The sequence below is a fragment of the Micropterus salmoides genome, unplaced genomic scaffold, assembly GCF_014851395.1.
Source record: "Micropterus salmoides isolate LMB-PRFRI ecotype aquatic unplaced genomic scaffold, ASM1485139v1 Ms_hic_scaffold_16, whole genome shotgun sequence".
NCBI lineage: Eukaryota > Metazoa > Chordata > Actinopteri > Centrarchiformes > Centrarchidae > Micropterus > Micropterus salmoides.
Window position 1 is genome coordinate 25326945 of NW_024040707.1, and position 25592 is coordinate 25352536.

General features: G+C 40.4%; 2 protein-coding genes and 2 non-coding genes across 4 annotated transcripts; all 4 read right to left on the reverse strand.

The window, feature by feature from the left end:
• Positions 1-200: 200 nt before the first annotated feature.
• On the reverse strand, positions 201-5889 carry dnase1l1 (deoxyribonuclease I-like 1). Its single transcript, XM_038723639.1, has 9 exons — positions 5770-5889; positions 3899-4057; positions 2830-2918; positions 2627-2713; positions 2403-2515; positions 2173-2285; positions 1904-2061; positions 1038-1134; positions 201-927 (listed from the first exon to the last, which is right to left on the reverse strand). Exons 2-9 carry the CDS (start codon positions 4046-4048, stop codon positions 757-759), a joined length of 978 nt encoding a protein of 325 aa, XP_038579567.1. The 5' UTR covers positions 4049-4057; positions 5770-5889; the 3' UTR covers positions 201-756.
• A 6516-nt stretch (positions 5890-12405) lies between these two features.
• On the reverse strand, positions 12406-16003 carry rpl10 (ribosomal protein L10). The gene is made up of 6 exons (XM_038723069.1): positions 15889-16003; positions 14716-14774; positions 14076-14183; positions 13441-13579; positions 13015-13177; positions 12406-12616 (listed from the first exon to the last, which is right to left on the reverse strand). Exons 1-6 carry the CDS (start codon positions 15909-15911, stop codon positions 12461-12463), a joined length of 648 nt encoding a protein of 215 aa, XP_038578997.1. The 5' UTR covers positions 15912-16003; the 3' UTR covers positions 12406-12460.
• Positions 12726-12858, reverse strand: LOC119906298. The gene has a single exon (XR_005444965.1). It is a non-coding gene; the product is annotated as a small nucleolar RNA SNORA70 (small nucleolar RNA).
• Positions 14370-14502, reverse strand: LOC119906299. The gene has a single exon (XR_005444966.1). It is a non-coding gene; the product is annotated as a small nucleolar RNA SNORA70 (small nucleolar RNA).
• Positions 16004-25592: the final 9589 nt, after the last annotated feature.

The window sequence follows — 25592 nt, forward strand, 5'->3', positions numbered from 1 at the left end:
CAAACAAAAAGTGAGGAAAGTAAGTATTTGCTCCAAGTTAAGAATGAAAGCATTTCATAGTAGGCAAAAAAGAAATCAGAGACCACAGTAAAGAGAAAAAGAGGACATAAGAAAGACCGGAAATAAAGACAGTCAAAAAGAAGAACACCACATTCCTTCCTTATTCTCAAAAACATCTAAAATGAAAGTTACCAGACTGCTTGAGTTTAAGACTAATTTATTATCATTCCAAAACCAAAATCTCAACTAGAACATTTACAGTGTGCATAGCTTAATATAAGGCAATCAACTTTTAATAATTCTGGTAAACACCTCACATTTTCTTTTATCACCGTTACATAGAGAAATGATTTGATAAATTGTGCTGAGACACATATATACAGTATGTATGTACTTCTGGTTTTTAACATTGTTAAATTATCTTTAATGTCCATAAAATTTATTTTTACAGAATAATAGATTACTAAAAAAAATTTGGATGATATTCAGATGTCATCCAGTCAATAAAAATTCAGCTTCAGGATTCCTAAAGTTTAATCATACTGAGGATCCCACACAGATACACAGGTAGATATGTTATTGTGCAATATGGTGAATTTCATGATGGTAAATGTCAACAATGAATCAAGAGCCATTCTTGTGGTGTTATTAAAGACATTTGGCAAGCTGAATTCATGAAGTTCTAATCAGTCCATGAGCTAAGCCATCCTGAGATAGTCCCGAGATGAAGAAAATCTACATGTGCTTTTTTTTAAACTACCTAGATAACATTTGGAAGACAAGATGGCTGAGGACAAACATAGAAAAGAACTTTGATGGAGATGTTATCTGATTTGCAGTATCCTTTGCTCCATTTGGTGCCAGACTTCTAGATCCATCATGCTTCAGCAGGACCTCCACTGGGTAATGGTCACTGACCTCCAGTGCCTGAACAGAAACCACAGAAGAAACAGGTTACAAACATCAGAGCTCATTATTGTTTTAGTTCAGTCTGTCAAACACACACACACACACACACACACACACACAGCCCTTACCTGCTCCTCTGTGAGTTGGTATTCCTCTTGGAAGTTAAATGGCTTTGCTGAAAGAGGCACAATTGCTGTGGCAAACCTTTCCCCATTCACAACGATCCTGATGTAACACGCAGAATGGACAGAGCAAAGGACACATTTTACATTTTGACGCACTACAGCAAACTTTGAAAATAGCGAATTAATTCTGTATGCATTGTTATTTCTGACAACTCATTGCCTTTACTGTATGCGTACCGATCATGCTTACTGTTGAAAACCCTGTCTACATGAAAACGCAAAAACACGCTATCAAGAGCATGCCAAACCAACAGGTGGCTATATGACCCTAATCGTAAAGCCACGTTGGGCAAATAGAGCCTAATAAAATCAAAAACAAAGCAGGCAGTGGTGCACAATCTGACTTCAAACACTGCGCACTCTGACGTCGCAAAAACTCCGGTTTCACTGTCTACACGACAACACTGCAACTGGAGTTTTTAACATCTTCACACTGGCAGTTTTCATAAATGTTCGGTTTCAGTGGCCTGACACGGCATTTCCGTGTGGACAAACAGCCAAACCACATAGAAGAAGTTACGGTTTTGAAAATACCCATGTACGTGTAGACAGGGCCTTTGTTTCCTAAAGTTACTACAACACAACAAACTCCTCTTTCCGACTCTGATTCACGATTCTTCCGCTATCCTTGAGCCAAACTCAGGTTTCCTGTTAAAAACAAAAGGTGTCACTCGTATGGATCCTTTCCATGATGCTGTCAGGCAAATAGTATAAAAGTCTGAGCCTTATTAATTTCAACAACAAAACATGTGAAAATAGAGAACAGGTTTTAAAATACTGAAATTATTTTTTAAGGAACGTGAGTTCACCTGTCGTAGGTGCAGGAGGTGGTCAATCGCACAGTGGTGTCAGTCTTATCGGGAATGAGCCAGATGAGGTTCTTGTCGGTAATCAGACGGACATTCTTCTTGTTCTTCTTGGCAAGGTAGCCACAGTCAGCGTTGAAGTCCCCGAGAAGCATCACATTCTGCTCATATTCACAACAACGCTGATGGTAAGACTACACCTTAATTAACTTATATTTTAAAAGTGTCTCCAATTTTAGTTACCATTGATATTCAGCAGAGTGAGCCTTTACCTCAGTTTTCCACATACTCTTCACATCTTGCAAAACGTCATACAGTGCATCAAGCTCCTTGGTGGTGTTGGTTGGAGTGGTGTGCTGAGGTATGAGAACAAACTCCTTTATCGCTGAAAATATAGATGGGTGTTGGAGGGAGGAAGGATGCAGGGGGAGGTGTTTACATGCTTGAACATCACCACCCTTTTAAGTATCTTAGATGGAATCCAGAGTGGAAGAGGACCGACCTGTCTTGGGGGCTCTAAAGCGGACAACAAAAGGCTCTCTGGAGAAAGCATCAACATCTCCTGGTCGATTATCTGGGTACTGATACTGGCCAATGACTGTAACTGTATCAGTCCTGCAGACAAACACATTACAACCTCAACATTACTGGCTGTACTTCGGCTTAACATTTTGGTGTATGGAGCAACAAAGTGGCACGAGTATAGACACACAAGGTTCAGCTCACCTGTACACAAACACATACTGCTCCTGGTAGTCCCCCCTGCCCAGTCTCCCACTGGCCACAGCTTCATACTTATATTCAGTGTCATAGCTGAATATTAAAGAGATCACAGACAGAAACTTGTTAATAAAACAGCTGTGTTGCACTGTACTGATGTGACAGTGCGGTCTGGTGCAGTGCATGTGGATGTGAAAGCGAGTGATCACCTGTTAAGGCGGTCAACCAACAGTGGTATAGCTTTCTCTTTACTGTCTCTCACTTCCTGAAGCAAACACACATCGCAGCGAGTGATGATCTGGAATAGATCACAGCAATGAAAAAGGGTTAGGGTTACGTGCTTGGCTTGCATTTGCATGAGTAAGTGTGGGTGCTATTTTTGAGTCCGGTATCCAGTTCTATAAATACTTCCATGGTCTAGGCTAGCGAATCTAATAGTTTCTAATAGTATGTATTGCATTGATAGACTGTACCGTATGATTGTACCAGAATAAGTAACGCTACATATTACAGTTCACACATCCAATATTTACTTTATAATTATAGTGAAAAGGGGTGATTTGCACTGTAATGTAACACATTTTAGATATTTAGTTTTAATAGCATTGTACTGTCACTGAAAACCCATTACTTTTCAAGAAAGGTTGGTAAAAACGCAGGGAATGTTGACATGTCAAGAGATGAATTGATGTATAAACACCTCCCACTATTCGTTATGCTTTTGTTTTTTTGTTTGTGAGTGAAAGTAAGTGTTTTGGGCCCTTTTCTTGTTAATGAGTTGATAACAGGACACAGTATATGACACATATTAGCAGTTATATATAACATCAGTTTAAATCATCCAATGGATTGGATCACTTAGTATGTTTGTATGTTTGTACCACAGCAACAATGATAATGTACACTATATTAAAATTATTACTTTTCTGTGCAAATCATCATTTTACCATGAGCAAGTCTCAATCCAAAATCAACAGTTACCTCGTTTTCCCCAATTTCCCTGTCTTGTTACCCAGTAATGACGTTACTGTACCCTGTATATATCCAACAGTTAACCAGTATTACTTCTCTTCCCTCTTAACTACCTCTTACTTTGTATTTACTTTCCCAATCCAGGTACCCACAGAGCATTGTATTATTGATACCTTGCATATATACTTAAAATTGACACAGTAATTTGGGGGCTGTAATTTAAAGGGGGATAAATGAAAACATTTGGCCACTTATGTTCAAGACAGAGGTCAAGGTCTCAGCCAAATCCATCTGTCTTTGTCTTACCTTGGTAAGAATTTGCATGACATTGCTCTTCTTGGACTTGGAATCCCCGTAGTGTTGGAGGTTGAAGGCACAGATTCTAAACTCTGAAGACCCTTCGACATCGCAGACACCCACAAGGAAGGAGAGTAGGAGGAGGGAGGAGGACCTCATGGCACAGAGCTGCAAGAGAAAGCAGTGAAAACAAACACGCACAAGGATGATAACATTTTATTAAACATCTACAGTTTAACACAAAAAAACTACATGAGCAGCAGTAACTGTAAATACACTGTGGATTACAAATCTGGAGAGTTGCATCAGACAGGCAGCATGAGACAAAATGCAAGTCAGTTACAGGCCGGACCCCCAGACTCACTCACCAAACACATCACTCAATCCACACACACACACACACACACATACACATCCTATCATATCCCGACACACATCTACATAACCACCAGGGAACAACATTGCTGTGGCCAACCATGATTTGAGGCAGCATTACTTTTTATGTTAGCTTAATTAAAAAGTAAAAATACAAGTTGAACCAATGAATCCATCATGACTACATACAGAACAGTCTAAGACAGCCAACAGATCAATGACATAACAATAGCTTTATGCAGTGTGTTTGTGGTTTAAAGATTAACTGCAGACTACATGGAGCTCCAGTAATCACTGGTCTCGTTGCTATCTGTCTGTGATTGTCCCGTAGTATCACTGATAAGCACTCGCAGTGGAGCTTCCTGATTTACTAATGTGTTATTTCCCCTTTACTCCCCAGGACGACTTACATCTGGAAGGCTAGGGTACGGTTTAGCCAATATTTAACTTAGCTAGGTAATGTTCTTTTTTGAGGGAAATAATAAATAATAAATAATTACTTTCTTGTTCAGGGTTAAATAAGAAAATCAGTTCCACTGTCATATTTGTTCATAAAGTATGCTGCTAAACCTGGGAACCTGGGATTAGCTTTGTTTAGCATAAAGACTGGAAGCAGGGGGAACAGCTAACCAATGACCAAAGTAAAAAATAAATAAATACTAACAGCGCATCTAAAGTTCATTAATTAACACACATATTTTGTTTATTTAACTCATACTTCATATTCAACTTGTAGACGTGAGAGTAATCTCATCTCTCAGCAAGAAAGCCAATAAGTGTATTTCTTAAAATGTCAATCTCTTCAAACAATATTAAACTTTAAAAATAAAAGCAAATGTACAAACTGTTGTTGGGCTTTGAGCGATTTGGTCAGTTGATACAGCAGCTGCTCATATCAAGTAAAAACAGTTTTCAGAGTAATTTGATAAATGTGAAAGTGTTTCAGTCCTGATCAACCAGAGTTAGTAATTAATGAGTAACATGAAAAGCCCACCACACAGACCACTCATTCACACATGAGGCCTTTTGTTTAACCAGACAGAAACATGAAAACAAAGATCTGAATAGGGGGCAGGAGAGGCTTCGTGCTGCTCTGCTCAATTTTATGTTATTCAGGATGAGAAGTAAAGCAAATGTGATGTCATGGTAACTATGGGAAACTTTATGGCCATCAGCACTCTTTACTGCTGCTAGTTACACTTCTGTTTTTCTCCAGCACTCATGTGACAGGTTTACTGAACTATAAATAATGTACCTATGTTACATATCTATGTACAGGATTAAAGTTGTGCTTTGTCCCCGGTTTAACAACTGTTTGGCATGTGTTTTGTTTGTTTTCTGTCTTCAAGTCTCTCTCTCTCTCTGTCTTTCTGTCTTCGTCACACTCATAGACACACACTAACATAGAGACATCTCAGGTTACAAGTCACGTTCAGCAGCAGAGTTATTTACCTGACTCACAATTTAAAAGAATAAGCAGTCAAACTGAAGAAACAGCAACTCACCAGCTTGTTAGATCTTGGACTTGTAGGGTGTCTTTGTTTCTTGATCCCTCCTCTCTTGTGAAACTCGAATCTTGTCTATCCAGGGTGTTTCCTGTGGGAGGGACTTCTTAGTGCACAAGTCTAACCTCAGCCTACAGTAAGTACTGTGCTGGCAAGAGAGCTTCTTCTGTTAATAAGTTTAGTTTACTTAGCTCAGTTTGTATCTTAGACCTACTGGCATAAAAATAAAACTTCAAGGCTGCACTTAATGTGTGTCCAAAAAAAAAAAAAGTTCAGAAACAGCTGTCATGGGAAGCTAACACACAATACTGAGTGAATCAGGAGTGTAGATATAAGCATTCATGTCAAATGACAGAAAACAAATATACATTATACTTAGTATAATTATAGTGTGTGTATATATATATATATATATATATATATATAGTATGTATATAAGGAGATGTTAATGTGTAAATGTTTCTCGTAATGAACTACATGTAGCAATTTCTACAATTTAACCAGTAAAAGTTTTTGTTTTTGTTTCAGCTCTCTCATCCAAAACTCTCTCTTCAGTGTGAAAGTAAATACCATTTTGCCATTTTCTTTGTCTCAGTTTGTTTCTCACACACACACACGCACACACACACGCACGCACACACGTTTGATCACAAGTAAAAGCAAGTGTGACATGACGTTTTAAAACTTTTTAAAACAAGCCACTGCCGTTCTCAGCATGTCACCACTTTGCTCCACCTTCTGTGCAGTTTTGAAAAACGGGTGAGAGGAGGAGGGGTATGTGGTTGGGGTGGAAAAACTGAATCGGACAACATTTTGCTCAGATGTCATCTCGTCATGTATCACAGAATTTTAGAATTACGTTTTCCTAACTCCTAATTCACACATTGATATGTTCTTTTGTATTATTTGTGTGTAAGTCTTTTATTTAAAATAAAGCATGATGACATTCAGCATGTCTAAGCTGTGTTTGTAATATGCACAAGTTGTTTAAGATGACTTTCCAAAATAATGGACCAATATTTTATTTATAAAATTTCACTTAGAGCTTGGACACAGACAAATGAAAACATAAAAATGACTAAAGCATGAGAACAGATGAGGAAATATTTCATGTTTAAGTGTTATATTGTGCCACATATGAATAATAATTTTTTTCTGTTTGCCTAAATGTCATTCATAAATACAAAAAAATGTACACTATGTTACATTATTTATGTTTGGGGTCCATTAACCCCCCAAGAGTCAGAATATGAAAATCCAGTCTCTTTAACCAGGTTTTACAGCTGAAGTCTATGAGTCTCCAAACAAGTAATTCTCTAAAGCATTTTCTGCAGCAGACTTCTGAAACACGTCATCAAAATAATGTTGATACACTCCTCCTTAATAAGGAAAGTGAGGTATCAAGCTAATAAAACAATGTTAAATCTGTTTTTTCAGCTGGTCCTGAACCCCACACTAAGGAAAGAAAATAATTTTTAAATTGATCTTCAAAAGATATATATATTTGCAGCTCAAAGTTGGATTAAGAATAAGAAGATGGTGTTCTCCGCAAAATAATCATGTGTGAGTGTAGAGCATTCAAGCATACTGTAGGTCAACCTTTTCCCATGAAAGTCTGTGAAACATCCAACATGGCCCATGAGATGGATGACAGAGTGATAGTACTCGATACACACCAGCAGAGGGTGCTAAAATAAAGGCCAAGCAGACTGTAGAGGTTGTTTTGAGATATTATGGTTGTTACAGTACAGGTAAATCTTTTCATCTAGCATAAAGTGAACCATCAACTAAGTGTGTCTTCCTGCTCCTCCTAATCCTTCAGAATTAAGTTTTGTCAGCTCACCAACACAAATACCCAGGGCATGACTCCCAGCAGCAGCACCAATTTACTTCAGAATAAATACAGAAAACCTCATACAGTGTCATGTTTTAGATTTTAAGAAAACTGGCTTTAGTTTGACAGACTAGATTGAAAGGGGGAAGAACTTTGGATCTCCATGGCTCTCTGTGTTTGCTTTTAGTTTCGGTCAGTGCAAGCGGACACATGCAATATCAATAGAAACCATAAGGAATGTGCCAGCTGCGTGATTGTGATGAGAGTGAGATCACTGACCGTGGCACTCGGGACAACGAGGAAGCCAGGGGCATTCTCATAGCGCATCTGGAAAGGTCATACAGGTCAGAATTATAACCAGCTGAGTCTGAATCCAATCAAGAGTTCAGTAGCTGTTGTCCTACTAAGGCCCCATCCACACTACTCCGTTTTAGTTGATAAACGGAGAATTAAAACGAATACGATCACCGTCCACACCAGCGTTTTGGCTGCCCAGGGTGTTCAGGGGACCACCGTTTTACGTTGAAGGAAATGTTTTGCTACGTTTTGTCTGCGCTGAACTCGCCCCCGGTCAGTAGCATTGTGTTTCTGCTTTACAAGACCCAATCAGAGAGCCGAGCGTGAGCAGCTGTGTCATCGTTTCTAAAGTCCTCCATTTTGGCTTTTGGCCCGTCTTCACTAAAACGCCCTCCGGAGTTTTGAAATGTAAAATGGGGTCGGCAGCGTTTCCAAACTTCTCCGTTTTAAGTCTTCGTTTTCGTCGTTTTAGTCTGGACGGGAGGTGCAAACCTAGCAAAAGGTCTCCGTTTTAATTTGAAAACGCAGTAGTGTGGGTGGGGTCTAACAGGGTATAACGTTGCATAATCAACAATAAACCTGTAACCTGTTTGCAGCCACTGTTAATAAATAAGCGGAGCGTAAATGATTACGTTAATCGACCACATCAAGTTTGGCAAGTAAACAAACGCTCATTCATCTTTTCATAAGGAAAAACAGTCGGAGTTAACCTTCGTAGGTTATAACTAACGGAAGAAGCATGCTAACGTTAGATGGCCAATGCTGAGCTGAACATGTTTACTAACCTCTGGTTACTAACCTATTTTGCGTTCAGCGCTTCTTTGTTTGGGCTTTGTTGTATGAAGTTTTAAAGCCAAAGTTTATGATGAATGGCGGAGCAGCTGCAGGGAGGGGAATAACATCAAACTCATCAGACTTTTCCTAAAAATAAACATTGTTCACGAGTCCGAGTCGAGCCTCAAGTCGAGTCTGAAGTCACTGTGTGTGCGACTTAAGTGAGTCCCAGTCTCAAACTTGAGTCCCCATCGCTGCCATGTATCAACATGTATTTCTTTACGCCTACATTTAAGTTTTCAGATGAACTCAAGGATATTAGATTCAGAAAAGACTCATATTTTCGAGTTCTTCAGCAATTTAACATTCCAATAAACTTGGACTTTTGCAAGAGATAGGCCCAAGGGCGTCGCTTTGTGATAAAAAGTGGTGGGGACATCAGGGCTCAGATTAGGGCCGTGATGAGACACTTGGGTCAGGAGACGATGTAAGAGAACCTGGGTCTGAGGTCTTCCCACAGAAAATTTGAGCGTTAAACACTTAATTTCCTGCAATCTGGAGACATTTTCTGATCCAATTTACAGTGGAAATGTCTTTTTTTTTATATAAAGGGCAGGTAGGTGACAATTCATAAATATAAAAATATAACAGAATAAACAGGTGCAGGTCATATTATTAGTTATTATATAATTAGAATATCACCAAAAACTTTTTATAATTTATACATTCATTCCACACAGACTGATATATTTCAAGTGTTCATTCCTTTTAATTTTGATGATTATAACTGACAACTAATGAAAACCCCAAAATCAGTATCTCAGAAAATTTGAATATTGTGAAAAGGTTCAATATTGAAGACACCAGGTGCCGCACTCTAATCAGCTAATTAACTCAAAACACCTGCAAAGGCCTTTAAATGGTCTCTCAGTCTGGTTCTGTAGGCTACAGAATCATGGGGAAGACTGCTGACTTGACAGCTGTCCAAAAGACGACCATTGAGTCACAGTGCTTCAAGAACCATCACGCACAGACGTATGCAAGACATGGGTTTCAGCTGTCGCATTCCTTGTGTCAAGCCACTCTTGAACAAGACACAGCGTCAGAAGCGTCTCGCCTGGGCTAAAGACGAAAAGGACTGGACTGCTGCTGAGTGGTCCAAAGTTATGTTCTCTGATGAAAGTAAATTTTGCATTTCCTTTGGAAATCTTGGTCCCAGAGTCTGGAGGAAGAGAGGAGAGGCACAGAATCCACGTTGCTTGAAGTCCAGTGTAAAGTTTCCACAGTCAGTGATGGTTTGGGGTGCCATGTCATCTGCTGGTGTTGGTCCACTGTGTTTTCTGAGGTCCAAGGTCAACGCAGCCGTCTACCAGGAAGTTTCAGAGCACTTTATGCTTCCTGCTGCTGACCAACTTTATGGAGATGCAGATTTCATTTTCCAACAGGACTTGGCACCTGCACACAGTGCCAAAGCTACCAGTACCTGGTTTAAGGACCATGGTATCCCTGTTCTTAATTGGCCAGTTTCACAAAAAGTTTCACTTTTTGAATGGCATTACTGAAATAAATCAACTTTTTGATGATATTCTAATTATATGACCAGCACCTGTAATGTAGTAATCAGCAGCTTGTTTTTTTTTTTTTGTAGTTTAAGTTGCTTTTTCTGGACAATGCACATTTGTTCTATATTTTTATTGCATGTTTCCTTATTGTGCAAATACACCTTTCAAAACATTTTTAACAAATGCTTTCAAAATTTATGGGGACAAAATCAGCCATTTCAAATTGTGGTGGGGACATGTCCCCAGTGTAAATGACACCTATGCATAGGCCTACGGTTCAAAAATGACGCTGCACAAGAAAAGTTATCTTGATGTTTTTCAGAAGTGCTGCAGGTCTTTACTTCTTTGTCAACTGGGGGGGACTTGGTCTCATGACGTCAATATTTCTATCTAATCCTGGCTACAGTCCTGATGATGGACGCTAATTATCAGGTCACATTCAAATAAAAATACAAAAACAATCTGACACTTCAAACTACAGAAGCAAAGGAAGACACCCAGGTAAAACCTGTGCCACACTCCAGAGAAGAGGCTCCACAGCTAGTGCTCAACACCAGAGCCCCCCAAGGGCTCCACCCCCGACATGAAGAGAACTCTGTGGTAAAGTTTGCAGAGGACACCACCATAATCAGCCGGATTTCAAACAACATTGAGTCTTCATATCAGGAGGAAATTGATAATCTTGCAGAGATCATCCTGCTGCTCAACGTCAGCAAAACTAAGGAGCTGAGCGTTGATTTCAGGAAAAGATAAAGACACACACTCCTGTCTACATCAGCGGTGCTGACGTGGAGCAGGTGAATTTCAGGTGAGTTTCAGGTTCCTGGGAATCAGCATCAGAGAACCTGACATGGTAATCTGACATCTCCACGCTGGTGAAGAAAGCTCAGAAACGACTGTATTTCTTGAGGAAGCTTAAGAAGACCAAATTCCCGTCAGCTTTTACAGAGGAGCAATAGAAAGCATCCTGACTGGAAACATCACAAACTGCCATGGGATTTGCACGGCCCAGGACCGGAGGGCTCTGCAGCGGCTGATTAAAACTGCTCAGGTCATTGGTACCCATCTCCCCAGCATCAGTGATATATTTATTTCCAAGTCCATCTGCTGACCTGGTCCCCTCTCTCCCAGGCTTTTTTGAATATGGATCTCTCTCCCTTTCTCCTGCCTGTGTGAATGGTGTGCTTGAGCTTTGCCTCGTGTGTTTGTCCTCTTTCAGGTCTTCACGGTGCAGAGGTCCCTTGGCTCAGGTTTGTCTGGAAACACTGACCGAAGTTGCTCAACATCCTCCTGGATCCATATTAAGGGATCCCCTCCTGTGCTGCTGTTCCTGAGCTTTCATTTGTTTCCCCCCCCTCTTAAAGTTAGTTTTCCATACCCACATTATCAAGGAGAGGTCTAAGGAGTTATTTGTGATATTGGGCTATATAAAAAAAAAAAAAAAAAAAACTGACATGCCACTTTGGGTTCCAGCATTTTTTGGAACTTGACCTATACCAGGGACTAAAGCCATTTATGAAAGCATTAAATAAAAGATGCATATTTTGCATGGATGGTAATTTTATTTATAAGTGATTGTAGTGTTCCTTGTGTTTTAACCACAAAACTGGACCTCAAAGAACAAGTTCGATTTAATAAATCATTTTACACAGACCTCCATTCATGTTATTCTAACTTCTAAACTAGTTGCACTAGTAACGATTTAGGTGCATCAAAGGCAAGAATTAGAATAGATTTATGTAGTTTGTGTATATTTGCGCTAACTTTAGGTTGATTGGTGGACATTTGTCTACACTAAAATTTATTTTTTTGCTCACCACTTTAAACTCCTAATAAGCCTCTCTCAATATAGTAAAAAAACCAAACACTAACATCAAGTCTGAGGTTTGATATGTTGTTTCAGTAACCATTTAAGTATGAGCAATAACTTGAATTATATAGTTATCTCCTCTTACCCAGGGGTTGGTTACTGATTCGAGTTCAGACTTTTCTCCATGGTCCCCCCCCTTTAGTGCATCTACCACTAGAAGTACTATGACCAAATACAATGAGTTGTTCCTTTTATAACAAATTCAATCAACAGTCTCAAAATTACCTGCACCACAGACCAAGTTTAGATACAGTGGGCTAATGCAGAAACTCTGATAAACAAAATCAAAGCAATCCAACTTTTGTAATCAAACCCATTTTTATTGGTTGTGTGGTCAGAAAGCCTGCAGAAGTTCTAGTTGGCGTGCAGGGACTTCCAGCGGGACAGAGGCCCTCTGCTGGGAATGTACTTCACCCCACAGCCATCTGAGATCAGACGCTTCTCAGCCATCATGTCATCAAAGTCGCAGGCATTAAACTTGGTGAAGCCATACTTCTTGGAAATATGGATCTGAAGGGAGAACAATGACAGAAGTCAGAAAAGGCATGCATGTGTTCTGCACGACTTTATTAAGTAAAAAATGAAAAAAGTAAGCCTGTGAAAGCCCCCTTAATGAGCATTTTGTCTCAGTGGTCCCTTAAAGCACTCAGCACCACCCAGCTGAGGACATACACAACCAAAGAGTTACTGTCTGCAGCCTTTGCACACCAGAACCGCACTGCAGCGAGACTAGTCGGCTTAATAAGCTGCAGAGCTGTGACATGACAGCACAACAATATCTCATGAAGCACATGGAAGAATATAAACGAGTTAACATGCACTGCTAAATGTTCGACACAAGTGGCCAACATAAAAATACAACAACCTCAAGGCTTTTGAGTGTTTAGGCAGGTGACGTGCTCGTTTACCTTCTGGCGTCCAGGGAACTTGAACTTGGCTCTGCGCAGAGCCTCGACCACATGCTCCTTGTTTGAGGCCTTGGTACGCACAGACATGATCACCTGACCAATGTGCACACGGGCCACGGTGCCCTGGGGTTTACCAAAAGCACCACGCATTCCAGTCTGGAGCCTGAGCACCACAAGTTGGAGACAAGAGCAAATATGATGAATACTATGATACGGTATCCAAGTCATCTGGATTTGTCTCACAAATCCTCAGGAATATAAAGACTACAGTCATTTAAAACAGCTCAATATATCAATTTGTAAAATCAGTATAGATCCAACTTATTCTGACAAAATTCTAAAACATTCTCAGCTCGCCAACTTCTGTGATATGTTTGACCCTCTCTCAGAACCTGAAGCAGCTTTCTACACAGTTGACAGACTCACCTATCAGCTCCAGCGCAGGACAACATTTTGTTGATACGGATGACGTGGAAGGGATGCAGACGCATACGGATGTGGAAACCATCCTTACCGCAGGTCTTCACCATGTACTTGTTAGCACAGATACGGGCAGCCTCCAGAGCTACACAGGGGGGTCAGAACCGAACATTAGTGCCTCAATTTCAGCATCAGTGGATGCTTTGTTCACTTTCTTTGTGCTTCAATTTGATTCAAGATTAGTAGGAGTGACGATTGATCAGGATGCAACGTTTGTTTTCTTACATCTGAAGAACAGGATTTGTAGGCATGCATACCTACATATGCACAGCAACTCTAAACTCAAGTCTGTATTCTCTCACACTCCACTATAAAACCTCACGTTCCCAACACAGGAAGAAGGAAAATTTAATGTGAGGTGTTGAGATTTCAGTGATGTTCTCACATAATCTAATTTGCCAATTTTGGTTCTAATTATTTTTTCCTGAAGAAATCAACAGCAGCTTGTTGCAGCAGTGCAGTAGGTTTTGATGAACTGTGTCCAAACATCTCAGTTCCCAGGCAGAAAAAAAACCCCTCAATTATTGGTTTTAGGTCACTTTTACATCAACGTGTCTGGTCAAGGCTCCTTGACTCCTCACCTTCTGAAGACAGCTGCTCGTACTCATCAGAGACCATGTGGCCACAGAGGGGGAACTCATCTACCTTGGCCTTCTTCCTGCCCAAGTCGAAGATCCTGATCTTGGGATCTACAAACAGTGGAAAAGAATACATTAAGTGGAAAGAACAGGGAGGAAGAGTTTTGCTGATGAATGTTCTTTCAGGAAATGGCAAACATATGGATCAAACACTAGACAAAGCTATCAAAGTAAAAGCTCTGAAATCACGCAGACACATTTTGAGGGAGTTCAGATACACTCAATCGAAAAATAAAGTTTTGTCTCAGTGGTCCCTTAAAGAACTCAGCACCTCCCAGCTGAGGACATACACAACCAAAGAGTTACTGTCTGCAGCCTTTGCACACCAGAACCGCACTGCAGCGAGACTAGTCGGCTTAATAAGCTGCAGGATCATCAACAGACTGACACTACTTTGAAGTCAAAATGGCACTGAACACTAATACTACTGCCCAAGTGTCAGCTGAAATGTCAGACAAGACTTTGAAAGCTTACTTCTAATTTTATAACTTTACTGCTAAACTGTCTCACCGACTGCTCCACCCGACTTCCTACATTGTCAGGCTAGCACTGATGTTGTGTGAAGAGCATGGAAACAGCTTACCAGGCACACCCCTGCAGAAGCGGGACTTGGGGTAGGGCTTGTTCTTGCAGTAACGGTAGCTGTGAGAGACATGCAAAGTGTTTAATGTAATCATTTATCCAAACAAATCAGTCACTTTGACGATTCATATGCAGAGTTTTTTTAAACTAACAAATCCCGTTAAAAGACCAAAAACAACAATGTGTTAGTCTGTGGTCCAAAACCCATCTGTCCTACTCAAGATGTAAGGCAGAGCAGAGGTTTTTAAATCAAACAGGAGAATAGTGCATATGTTGGAGACTATTTTTAGCAGTAGATGAATAAAGTCAATGAAGTCAGAATAAACTACAGTTTGTGTTCATGGTGATGAAGGGACATGTCACCCAGTGCAGCAGTGAGGGTCACTGATGTGTTTTCATAATTTAACAATGCAGCTCTATGGCTCAGAGTAAGGAAGATGTATCAGGCAGTGACACACACACACCACTTGTCAGAAGTCTGTTGGTTTCAGCCTTCTTGTGGGATTTGCTGACAAGGAAAATCTAATGACCAAATAGCCTAAACAATGATGCTTTGGATGTTAAACCTATTTTAAGGCATTAATGTCAAGATCAGTCCAAAATTCATTACATTTGTTGTAAATCTACAAAAAAATGAAAATGTAGAGGCACGGTTTTCAGGAGTGGTCTCTGGGACCAATATAAACCCTGAAGGTGATTTAAGAGAGACCCTCTAAAGTTATTGATCACTTTCTGATGTTTAATGTGTCTGTCAAACACTTGCATATTGTAATAAAACGCTAGTAAACGAATTAAAGCCCGAACCAACCATAGCACAAAGGCCTTCTTACTTACAGATAAGAATTGTAACATGTATTTACATGAAAACCTTGAAAGTTGCTAGGTTTGGAACAGCGCTAGCTTTATACTAGCTGACGTTAGCTTAAGTAGCTTTCAACAAGCTAGCGCTTTGTATCAGCTGAGTGGCATTATGACATTCTGGATAAATACTAGTATTAACTACAGTAGACACGGCCTTACGGCCACAGGACGTGTTATAATACTACAGTAAGACAGCAGTATGTGCGAGGGCCTGCCGGGGTGCCAGCACGGTGCACATGGTGCGAGCCGGAGCCATTTTCCCCTGACCGCGACTCAACTGGCCTGTTCTGAAACGGTGTAGGAGACAACTTACCAGCGGGCTGGTCGGCGGCCCATGGTTGCGATCTGTAAATTAACAGATGAAATGAGTTATTAAGTCAAACTGGAGCCAAGATGTATGAAAAAGAACTTTGAATCTGCCTAGTTTGTACAGAGCCGCAGAAAACGCGCTCCCACCAGACACTCACCTAATGGAGGAAAGGAAGTTGATGCGACTTCCGCTTAGTCATAAGGACGACGGCTGTCCGGTGGAAATTTATTGTATATTCATTAACGCATTATTTTTCTTCAGAATTAATTTTTTGTGATATGTAAGAGTTAATATAGAAAAAGCATTCAAAAATATCGTTGTGAAAATTCACTGAATGGCAGTCGACAAGCTCCGAGGGAATTCTGGGAAATGTAGTTTTACACGACGACATCGACCTGAAACTTAGAACAAAATGTAGACCTGTTCATTTCTTGTTTTGACAGGGTGTGTATATATAGGTATAATAATAAGTAAAATATACATAACAATACAATAAAGTATATCATGTTCTAGTATACATACACGACAGTAAGAGGCCTACAGATTTCACTCACTTTCCTCATTACTGGTTTAACATACTAGCTCTTCACAGAGTCAGCACAACAGAGGTCACTGTGACTAAACTGTGGATCACTTTTCATTAAACTTTGACACAAAATGCATTCAATGAACATGTCTTTCAAATTTCATTATCTGTTTTCTCACACAAACTCAACACAACCAAACCTCTGTGTATTTACACGCCAGATGTTTACATATTACTGTTACATTTACGTTCAAAAGCAAACATAACACAAAGTAATTCTAAATTCAACTGCAAATTCATACATTCATTCATACATTCTGCTACATCTACATATAAAAACAAATGAAACAATTAAAAGTCCGACTTCTATCAATCTATCAATTCTATCCATCCATCCATCGTCAACCGCTTATCCTGCGTACAGGGTCGCGGGGCCAATCCTTTTGATTTTCAACTGCCAAAACTTCCAAAATGCTTTCCAGCATGTTAGGTGTTGCACAAACATGGTGATGGTGCAGTGGACATGACCCGTTCCTTTGGTGTGAGAGACCCAGGTTCAAATCCCCACTCTGACACATCCATGATACTTAACTTACTCCAGAGGCATGTGATCCTCTGACATATTCACCAAATGTAAGTTGTTTTGGATAAAAGCGTCAGCTAAATTAATTAATGTAATATGGCTTTGTTTCCACTTTTGGTTCAAACCGCATGTGAGTTCCTCCACCTTGTTTGTCTGAACCAGTTTGTGACACATGACAGCAGCAGACATCCCATCTGTATTCATGCAGTGAAAGCTGAAACTCATGCACAGATATGCTGAATGCACGCAGATAATGAAATATGTTTAGACGCTTTTCCATGACAAAACCAATATCATGAGAAAAACTCTCTGAATTGGAGGTGGGTGAACGGTTAGGTCGCCCTCGGGTGACACACGTGACGTAATCGGTTGCCTATGTCCCTCACAAATATGAAAAAAACTTTAATTAGACTGGCAGAGACTGGATCTGAAGGCTTAAGATCAAAATCTTTACATATCATACATTTCATGATTTTATCTGCTGACTGTCACTACTGACTGACCCACACTGGAACTGACCCGGTTCAACATGGACCAGATCAGTCGTCACGCCCAAATCCTATTCCTAATCATCTCAACAGTCGTGATTTGCGTCTCCCACTTCAAGACAAATAAGGTCCTTCATTTGACAACAGGTCCTTTAAAAACATGACTGTACAACTCCTAACTACTACAAAACACAACTATATATTCTGAATTCACCCATCATGGCATGCTGGTCTGGATGAGGGGGGAATTCAATGCAGGTGCCTTTGTTGGAAATAAACTCCTCCTGCTTGCAAGACCCATCCTCACGCTTGGCTTTCTATCTTCGGGGAGGCTTATAGTCCTCTCTCTTGGCCTTGAGCTCAGCGGAAAGCTTGTGGTTGAGTGAGATCTGAGTGCTGAGCTCAGTTTTCAGCTCCTCCAGCTCTCTCCCTATATACCAGAACTGAAGAAGTCCTTTGCATGAGGGACGAAACGTCTTCCAGTATCTTCAACCAAGTCCAGTTGCCCTTGATTTTTAACCTTGTTGGATACTCTCTCCCTAAACCCACCCCTACTCAAATGCGTTTTGCTGCAGGACATTTATCTTCTCCGCCATCCTTTGATGGAGGAAGGCCTGCTCAGCCCTCAAGTTCTGGATCAGATGCAGGTCCTTCGACACTCTGTCTGTGTGTTTTTCCTTCTCAACCTCACGCTGAAGTGTTTCAGCCTGTCATCTGATGGTGAGGACATCAGTTTCACACTTTAGGCTGACCTCATGGTGTGAAACTTTGAGCCACTCTAGTTCTTCTTGAAGAAGCTTGTTCTTCGTCCTCTCCACCTGGGGCTCAGCATTAAACTTCTCTAGGCTGGTCACATGTGCCACCTGCAGCTCCTCACAATCTGTTTGAAGGAGTTTCTTCTTCTTCCTCTTGATATTATTTCTCACCTGAGTGGTAAAATTTATGGTGCTGAGAGTTTCTGGATCACTGTACTTTTGCAGCCTCTCTCCTTTCTTCCTTCTTTTACCCTGTTAAATTTATTTCAGGGTTTTCTGTTTATCCAACTACTTTCTTGTCTCATCCAACTCATGGCTAAGTTGGATTCTCATAGTTTGCTCAGAGAAATGTTGCCCCCCCCTCTACCCAACAGGTCATTAAGCTCCTTCACTTGTTGTCAAAGTGCATCACACTCCATCAAGACGCTGTACAGAGTCCTTCCTGTGACCTGCTGTCTAAAGGTCCTCTTTCGTCTTCTTGAGTCCCTCACTTGCTGCACTTTCTTTGGCTGGTAGAATCAGTCTCAAAGTGATGCTGCTATCTAAACTTATCTCTGAGGAACAGACGCTGTCTGTATCAGTGGTCTGCCTGGTCTGTTTCTCGAACTTTTACCTGAACAGCTGCTCTCTTATATGGAGAGATCTGCTGATATATGATGATGTCGCGCATAAATTGGAATTATTTCTTTGATGAAGGTCGTGTTTCATTTTGCTTTGAATTCCACAGTGAAATGTGAACACAAGGGCTGCCCCACGAACATTTAAACCTGCTATTAATCCCTTAAAGAGCTGTGCACACAATCATACATCACATATTATGATTTTTAGTTAAAATAAATGCATATTGTGAGTTAAAAAATATTATGAATAAACTGTGTGAAATGTATAAATGAAACAATGCTGAAATAATTTAAGAAAATAATAAAACTCAACGACAAATTAACTTCACATTAACTTTGGAGTATACAATTAGGACTGTGGACAATGTCACTTACATTGTAGGGAGGGATTATTACAGCAAGCAGGAAAACCTGTTTCAATGCACACATGAGCATCTGTTTTAAGACAGACTTGAAAAGTTGTGAATCCATCCTTTAAGTAAATCTGTTGCGTGGACTACCTCTTTGTCACCGGTATGTGACATGTGATATATATATGTATCGAGATCAGTGTAGATTCTAATGCAGTTTTCCAAATGGCCCATAGGGGGCCCCATTGTACCATATTTGTAAAGTCCCTCCTTCTCTGTGGCCTACATTACTAATTCTTAAAAAGGAACAATGAGCTCATATCTAAACTCTTGATAATGCAGAACAAATGTTGCACTGGGAATGTGAGGAATCTTAACCTCGTTCTGAATCTGACTCAATCTGAGAGCCGCTCCAACATCCGTCAACATAACAAGGTTTGTTAAACATCCTAGGAACCCTGGAGGATTTGTGAGGGTTATTTATGCCCGTCTTGTGAGTGTAGACGTCATGTTTGGTATCCTCACACCTATTTCAATTGTGTTTGTGTTGGAAGCTGTTGTTTAAGCTATCACACTTTTAATACTCAATTGTGAATTCACAGTCAACGTTAAGCACAGACTGCTGGAAACCGACCTGCATGGATAAAATCATGGAGTCTGCAAATGAAGAAATAATATCCTTTTGCAAACACAGTCACCCTAGCCCTGATTAGGAAATGAAAATACACTGCCACTCCTTGATGAGTGACTCAAACACAAAGCGGATATCTCAGGGAGGAAAGCCTCTGAATTGTGGCTGGGATCCCTGTACAGCCTCATGTGAAGGTCAGCTATCAGCTCTGCAGCACCGCCATATCTTGTCTAGTCCTTCCGTTTTGTCTGAATCTCCTCCAGACTTTGCTGTGTCTAAGCTGAACCTCATTGAAGGGCAGGGATGACGATGTGACGATGGAAAATGAGCAAGGACCAAACATGGTCCTACATTGTGTGCCTGGTTCTGGTGACCAGTGACACACACACACACACACACACACACACGCAGACATTAACACACACACATTACATTACAACAAAAATAGCCTCGTTTTTCAGTCAAGACCTTAAAGCAGGACTAAATCTCCCATTTTGATCCAGGCTGCAAAAGAGAGCGCTGTGTGTAAAGGTGTTGGTTTGCTTTACTAACATGCGTGAAGAGGGTGGGCTGTGATTAAATAGATGTTTGACATTTTGGGAAATATGCTTATCCACTTTCTTGCTAAAAGAAATGAAAATCAAAATGAAATGATCAGTACATCTGTCATGTATTCTCCACCTTCCGCACCTGTAAGGAACATTTATTAAGAAGTTATATCTCATTTGTCTGATGCAAATATAAAACAGTGATTTGTGGTTTTACAGGTATGATGGATTATTTCAGTGACTTCCAGGAGTTTCTCCAGGAACTCTAGACCTTTGGACAGAGCCAGGTTAGCTGTTGCTGCTTTCAGTCTTTACATTTAGCTAAGCTAGCAATCTCTTGGATTTAGCTTCATATTAAGCACACAGAAATTTCCCAAATTTCCCATATTCTCAAATCAAAAGGTCACAGGGGGGATCCTCACAATAGTGTTTCCTATCAAAAGTAAGTCAAAACCTGTAGAACACCCATTATTCATTGTAGTTGGATGTATGATAAGAGCATCCACTACATACCTGATGGAGCCTGTGTGGAGTACATGTGGAGGATTGAGCAGAGCAAACAGACTTCATGATGACAATGATCCTGATCATTACAACAGTGACTTGTGTGTGTGGTTTATTCTGTCGCATGCTGCTGTCTTGACAACTTAAATAGAGAAATGTATTGTGAGCGTTGAATTGCTCATACTTCCAACCACACCCTCACACCCTCCCACCCACCCACACACACCAAACTACCCTCTGACCAGTGTGACTGATGTATGAGGGTGTGGTGCCAAACACCCTGCGTCTGAAAGCGGAAGTGTTTCTGGGAGGGTTATGTTATCTGCGTTTCGGCAGGGCCAGTGTGTGGGCTATGCTGTGCAGAGTGTAATCAAGTTCACATGTGGGGGTCGAGTTCAGTTCAAAACTACAGAGTGGTAGAAATATTTTTTCCTCTTCCTCATTCTGAAGAAAGCAAGAGACAGAATAAAATGAGTGAAAGAGTGCACAGAGAGATGGGTGGGGTCATAAAGTACTATAGTTGAACATTTCAGATGTGTCAAATAAGCTGTCAGTCATGGAGCTTTTTAATAAATCAATTTATACCTAGTCCAACCAGTGTACTACATGGTAAATTCCCATCCACTGCTCTGAGGAGGTTGGCCCAGTAAAGTATATTTAAATTAATTTTTCATTTATATTATTATATATATTCATTGTGAGAGAGAAAAAAAAGGAAAAACTGAAGAAGAAGAAGAATTTATATGTAAAAAAAAAAAAAAAAAAAACTAAGGGAAGATACAATAAAACAATTGCATTCTATGGAACACCTTGTCATGTCGTCACCTACATCAAAGTACTCTCTGTATGGAATTGTGCAACAGGCTCTGGCCGTGTTTAGTAATTGTTTACATTTCAGTCATTTTCTCTGAGTATCGTCTTCGCTCCAGCTTCCTAGTTACCATACAACACACCTCACCAGGCCAGTGTGTGTGTGTATGTGTGTCCGCATTCATTTTAATACACGTAAAAAATATTCACAAATCTCACACCAAGTCTATTTAACATATGATACTGACATTAAATATTCATGCTACATGATTATTCCTGCCAGAAAGTTTTTGCTTTGTACTCTCAAGGCAAGAGTTGAGTCTTTAGGGAGTTCTGTCTCAAGTCAGTCAACTCTTAAATACATATTTTTGCATCTTGAAGGATAAATCTAGTAAATTCTGTGGTTTTGTTTCTGTCAACAAACCCCAATTAAACTAGCAGTGAATATCTACTCCTACAGCTACAGAAATGATTAAGAACACATCAGTGAGCCTCGCTTTTGCTCTGGGTGACATGTTCCTTCATCACTATGAACACACACACACACACACACACACACACACAGTGTTGTTTATTTAAATTTGTCCCACATACGCTGTTCTGCTGCCCCAAATATTCACTAGAGCGCCACATGTGGTTTTATCCACCGCTGAAAATAGTCCCCAACAAATGCACTATTTCCTCCTGTTTAAGTAACCATTGATAAAAACTACAATGACCAGCTATTTTATTAACCTTAGTTTAAATGAAACTAATTATTTGTTGCTGACGTCTCAGTTAGAACCAATGGGCTTATTAAAGTAGTGACGTTGGGAAGTATTGAGATGGACAACCACAATTTTGGTCTTTTCATGAGACTTGTTGGCCCAAACTCTTAATCAAAGCGCTCTGAATGACAGATACAATGTTAAAGTGATTTGTTCCATAGCTTAAAGCAGGATAAGCACAAAATCAGAAGATCAGCAAAACACGAGAGAGTATCTGGAGGATGACGGATGGCACACAGCTGCAGTGTCAGATTGTGCAACATAAAGGAATTTTGGCTGAGTGGGCATTTGGTGCCCATACTGTTCATAAGGAAGTGAAAATAAAGCATAGTCAAGGAGATCAAGGCCAAGGAAAACATAAACAAAGCTGTCAGTGTTTTCAAAGAGTCTGATTCATTCTTCCATACCATCTTCCTTATCATTGGTTCTGGGTTTACTCTCGCTCCATTGAGATCACTGTGGTGGCCTCTCATATTAGCCACCGTCATCGAGGTCCATCAGGTTGAGTGAGACTACAGTAAACATGGAATAACAACAAAGAAAACGTCTAGAGAAAAATCTGCCTTGGTGTGCGTTCTCATAAATTTAGCCATGTTTGAAGTAAACTGAAGATAGAAGGCTTATCTTAGAAGCCAACCACGTTCCCTGAATTCAGTTGAGACATGTCTACCCATGTCTATGTGTACCCCCCACTCCCAATTTCAGATTTGTTTTATTGGCATGACAAGTACATTCATGTGTTGCCAAAGCAAAGGTAGGACTAGGATGAAAAATAAAAGACATTAAAGAGAATCCAGGGGAAAGAACAGACAATAAAGACCAACGTACTAAATTAACTTATAAAACATGTATATTGTATATAATCATGTGTTGCCTATTACTGTACATCTTGTAATGCTGCAGTACTTTCAGCTCTCTGTCTGGTCTGTCTCCATGTGTGCCCGTCTCTCTCTGCAGGTCGTGTCTCTGCAGGTCTGTGTGTCAGGCTCAACTGCCTCAGTAATGAGATCATATGATGTCATGCAGTTCGTGCAGGAGCAAAAACCCGGTGTGTGTGTGTGTGTGTGTGTGTGTGTGTGTGTGTGTGTGAGAGAGAGAGAAAGAGACTTTAGAATATAGTTTACATATAAGGCCTAACAGGAAATAAGTCAACTGCAGTACTAATTGTTAATCTAATAAGCTAAACATTTTCGATAACAATGTAATTCTTTAAAGGTAACTTTTTGTCTGTCTCTCTCTTTATTTTTATCCCAGACATTCATTTCTGTCTATTACCTTTTTTATCTAGAAGAATTACTCCATTAGACAGTGCATTACACCACCAGATCCTCCAGTATCAGTTCCAATTTTCAATACTTCAATACTCGCAATACAATTCTTGTCCTTTTAGATACTTATCAGTGTTTGACACAATCAGCCAAGTAATTCTACACATTTTAAAATCCTCTCCTTCTATACAATTAATTCCTGATTCACCTCTTGTGAGGCGGTACTTTGGCTTACTGCAAAGTAAACCACCTTAGTTTAAAGTGTTAGCATGCTAACAATTGTCATGTAGCATGTAGTGTCTGTGACTTCACCCAAAGGTTTCTGAAGAGCTGTTGTGAAGCTCAGTGTGGGACGGTCCCCAGTCATCAGCCATTGTGGCAGTGCTAGACCACGGGTAATCCAAAAATAAGTAAAAAAGGTGGAGTTGAGGCCGAATGATACATGGTTGCTGAACAACTAGCAGCGAGCGACCTGAGAGGGCATCCACCTGTCGTTTAAGGAGGCCACATCCTTATTTATGTATAACTTTCAGCCTTAATATATTTGAGTTATAAAGTAAAGTTGGGCAATTTAACATGGGGGTCTATGGGGATTCACTTGTATTTCCACACTGGCTTCATTTTTCAGATCAGCCGCTTGGTATTTGGTCATTAATCAAAGTATTGGACAAACTGAACTTTTGACCTGATGATGGTGGTAGAAAAAAAAAAGTTCAGTTCTTTATTCTCGTTGATTCGGCTTGTAGCAGAGCACAGATCAACAATGACAGTACACATAACAGTAGAATTGATCAGGGGAGCATGAATGTCAGTTCATGGCAATCCATCAGCTGGTGAGAAATTTCACTCTACAAACTGGAGGAAAAGATCACCAGTGGGATATATCCTCTGGGGGCCATGAATGTCAGTTCATGGCAATAAATCCAATAGTTGTTGAGCTATTTTTGTCTGGACCAAAGTGGTGGACCAATTAACTGTCAGAACGACATCACCATTCATGGCGTCATCGCTAAAAAAGAAAAGAGGGGAAAACAAGCAGAGGGGATGATTAGATGAGGGAGAAGCTAAACAGATCACGAGGGTCAACCGGAAAACAGGTTTTCTTCTTCTCTAACTAGAAATAGTTTCTGATTTCAGACGTCCCCCCACCCACACATTCTTATCCATGCATCTTGGAGTAAAATACACAGTCACACACTCTCGCACACAAGGAATGCATCATTTTCAAATACTTTCACCGCCGTTCATCTGGGGTGACATCATTATTTGTTTCCTTTAACATCTGTTTGCAGTGAATCGCGTCCAGATGCAGGTGAAGAGGACAGCTGTCACGTTATGTTTCATTATGTGATCAAGATGTGAAATGCACACACAACAAGCAAATGAGTCACACAGGTGGGATGTGTTCACAAGTGTGTGTACAGCACCTGAGTTTTTCTGCAGTGGTGATGCAATGCATGATTCACACAGTATCACCTGGATGAGCAAGAGGGGCCTCTCTCACATACACACACACACACACACATACTTATTCATTCACACGTAACTGACAAGTCAGTGAACCGGTAGGGTCATGATGATGTAATTGGGATCAGACTTTGAAACCATACGCTATCTGACCCAGAGGTGTATTTGTCTGTGTGTTCAGGCAAGAATGACCACGTGCATATATGTGTAAAAGAACACCTAACAGACATTTGCATTGATGTACATTTTGTGCGCACTTATGAATGCAACAACAGGGAAAAGATTTAGCACAAGAAAACTTGATTTAGGGTTGGAAAGAGGAGGTAGATGGAGGGAGGGAGGGTGAGAGGGAGATCAGTCATTCATAGCTGCTCTCTCACCGCATTCCTC

Excerpts from the sequence above, each read along its gene's own strand:
- dnase1l1 (XM_038723639.1), bottom strand. The coding sequence starts at position 4,048 with ATGAGGTCCTCCTCCCTCCTCCTACTCTCCTTCCTTGTGGGTGTCTGC. Across the intron at positions 2,286-2,402 it reads CTTTAGAGCCCCCAAGACAG|CGATAAAGGAGTTTGTTCTC; the intron begins GTCGGTCCTCTT and ends CTATATTTTCAG. Across the intron at positions 928-1,037 it reads ACCAACTCACAGAGGAGCAG|GCACTGGAGGTCAGTGACCA; the intron begins GTAAGGGCTGTG and ends GTTTCTGTTCAG.
- rpl10 (XM_038723069.1), bottom strand. The coding sequence starts at position 15,911 with ATGGGCCGCCGACCAGCCCGCTG. Across the intron at positions 13,580-14,075 it reads CGAGCAGCTGTCTTCAGAAG|CTCTGGAGGCTGCCCGTATC; the intron begins GTGAGGAGTCAA and ends CCCCCTGTGTAG. Across the intron at positions 12,617-13,014 it reads AGTTCCCTGGACGCCAGAAG|ATCCATATTTCCAAGAAGTA; the intron begins GTAAACGAGCAC and ends TTCTCCCTTCAG.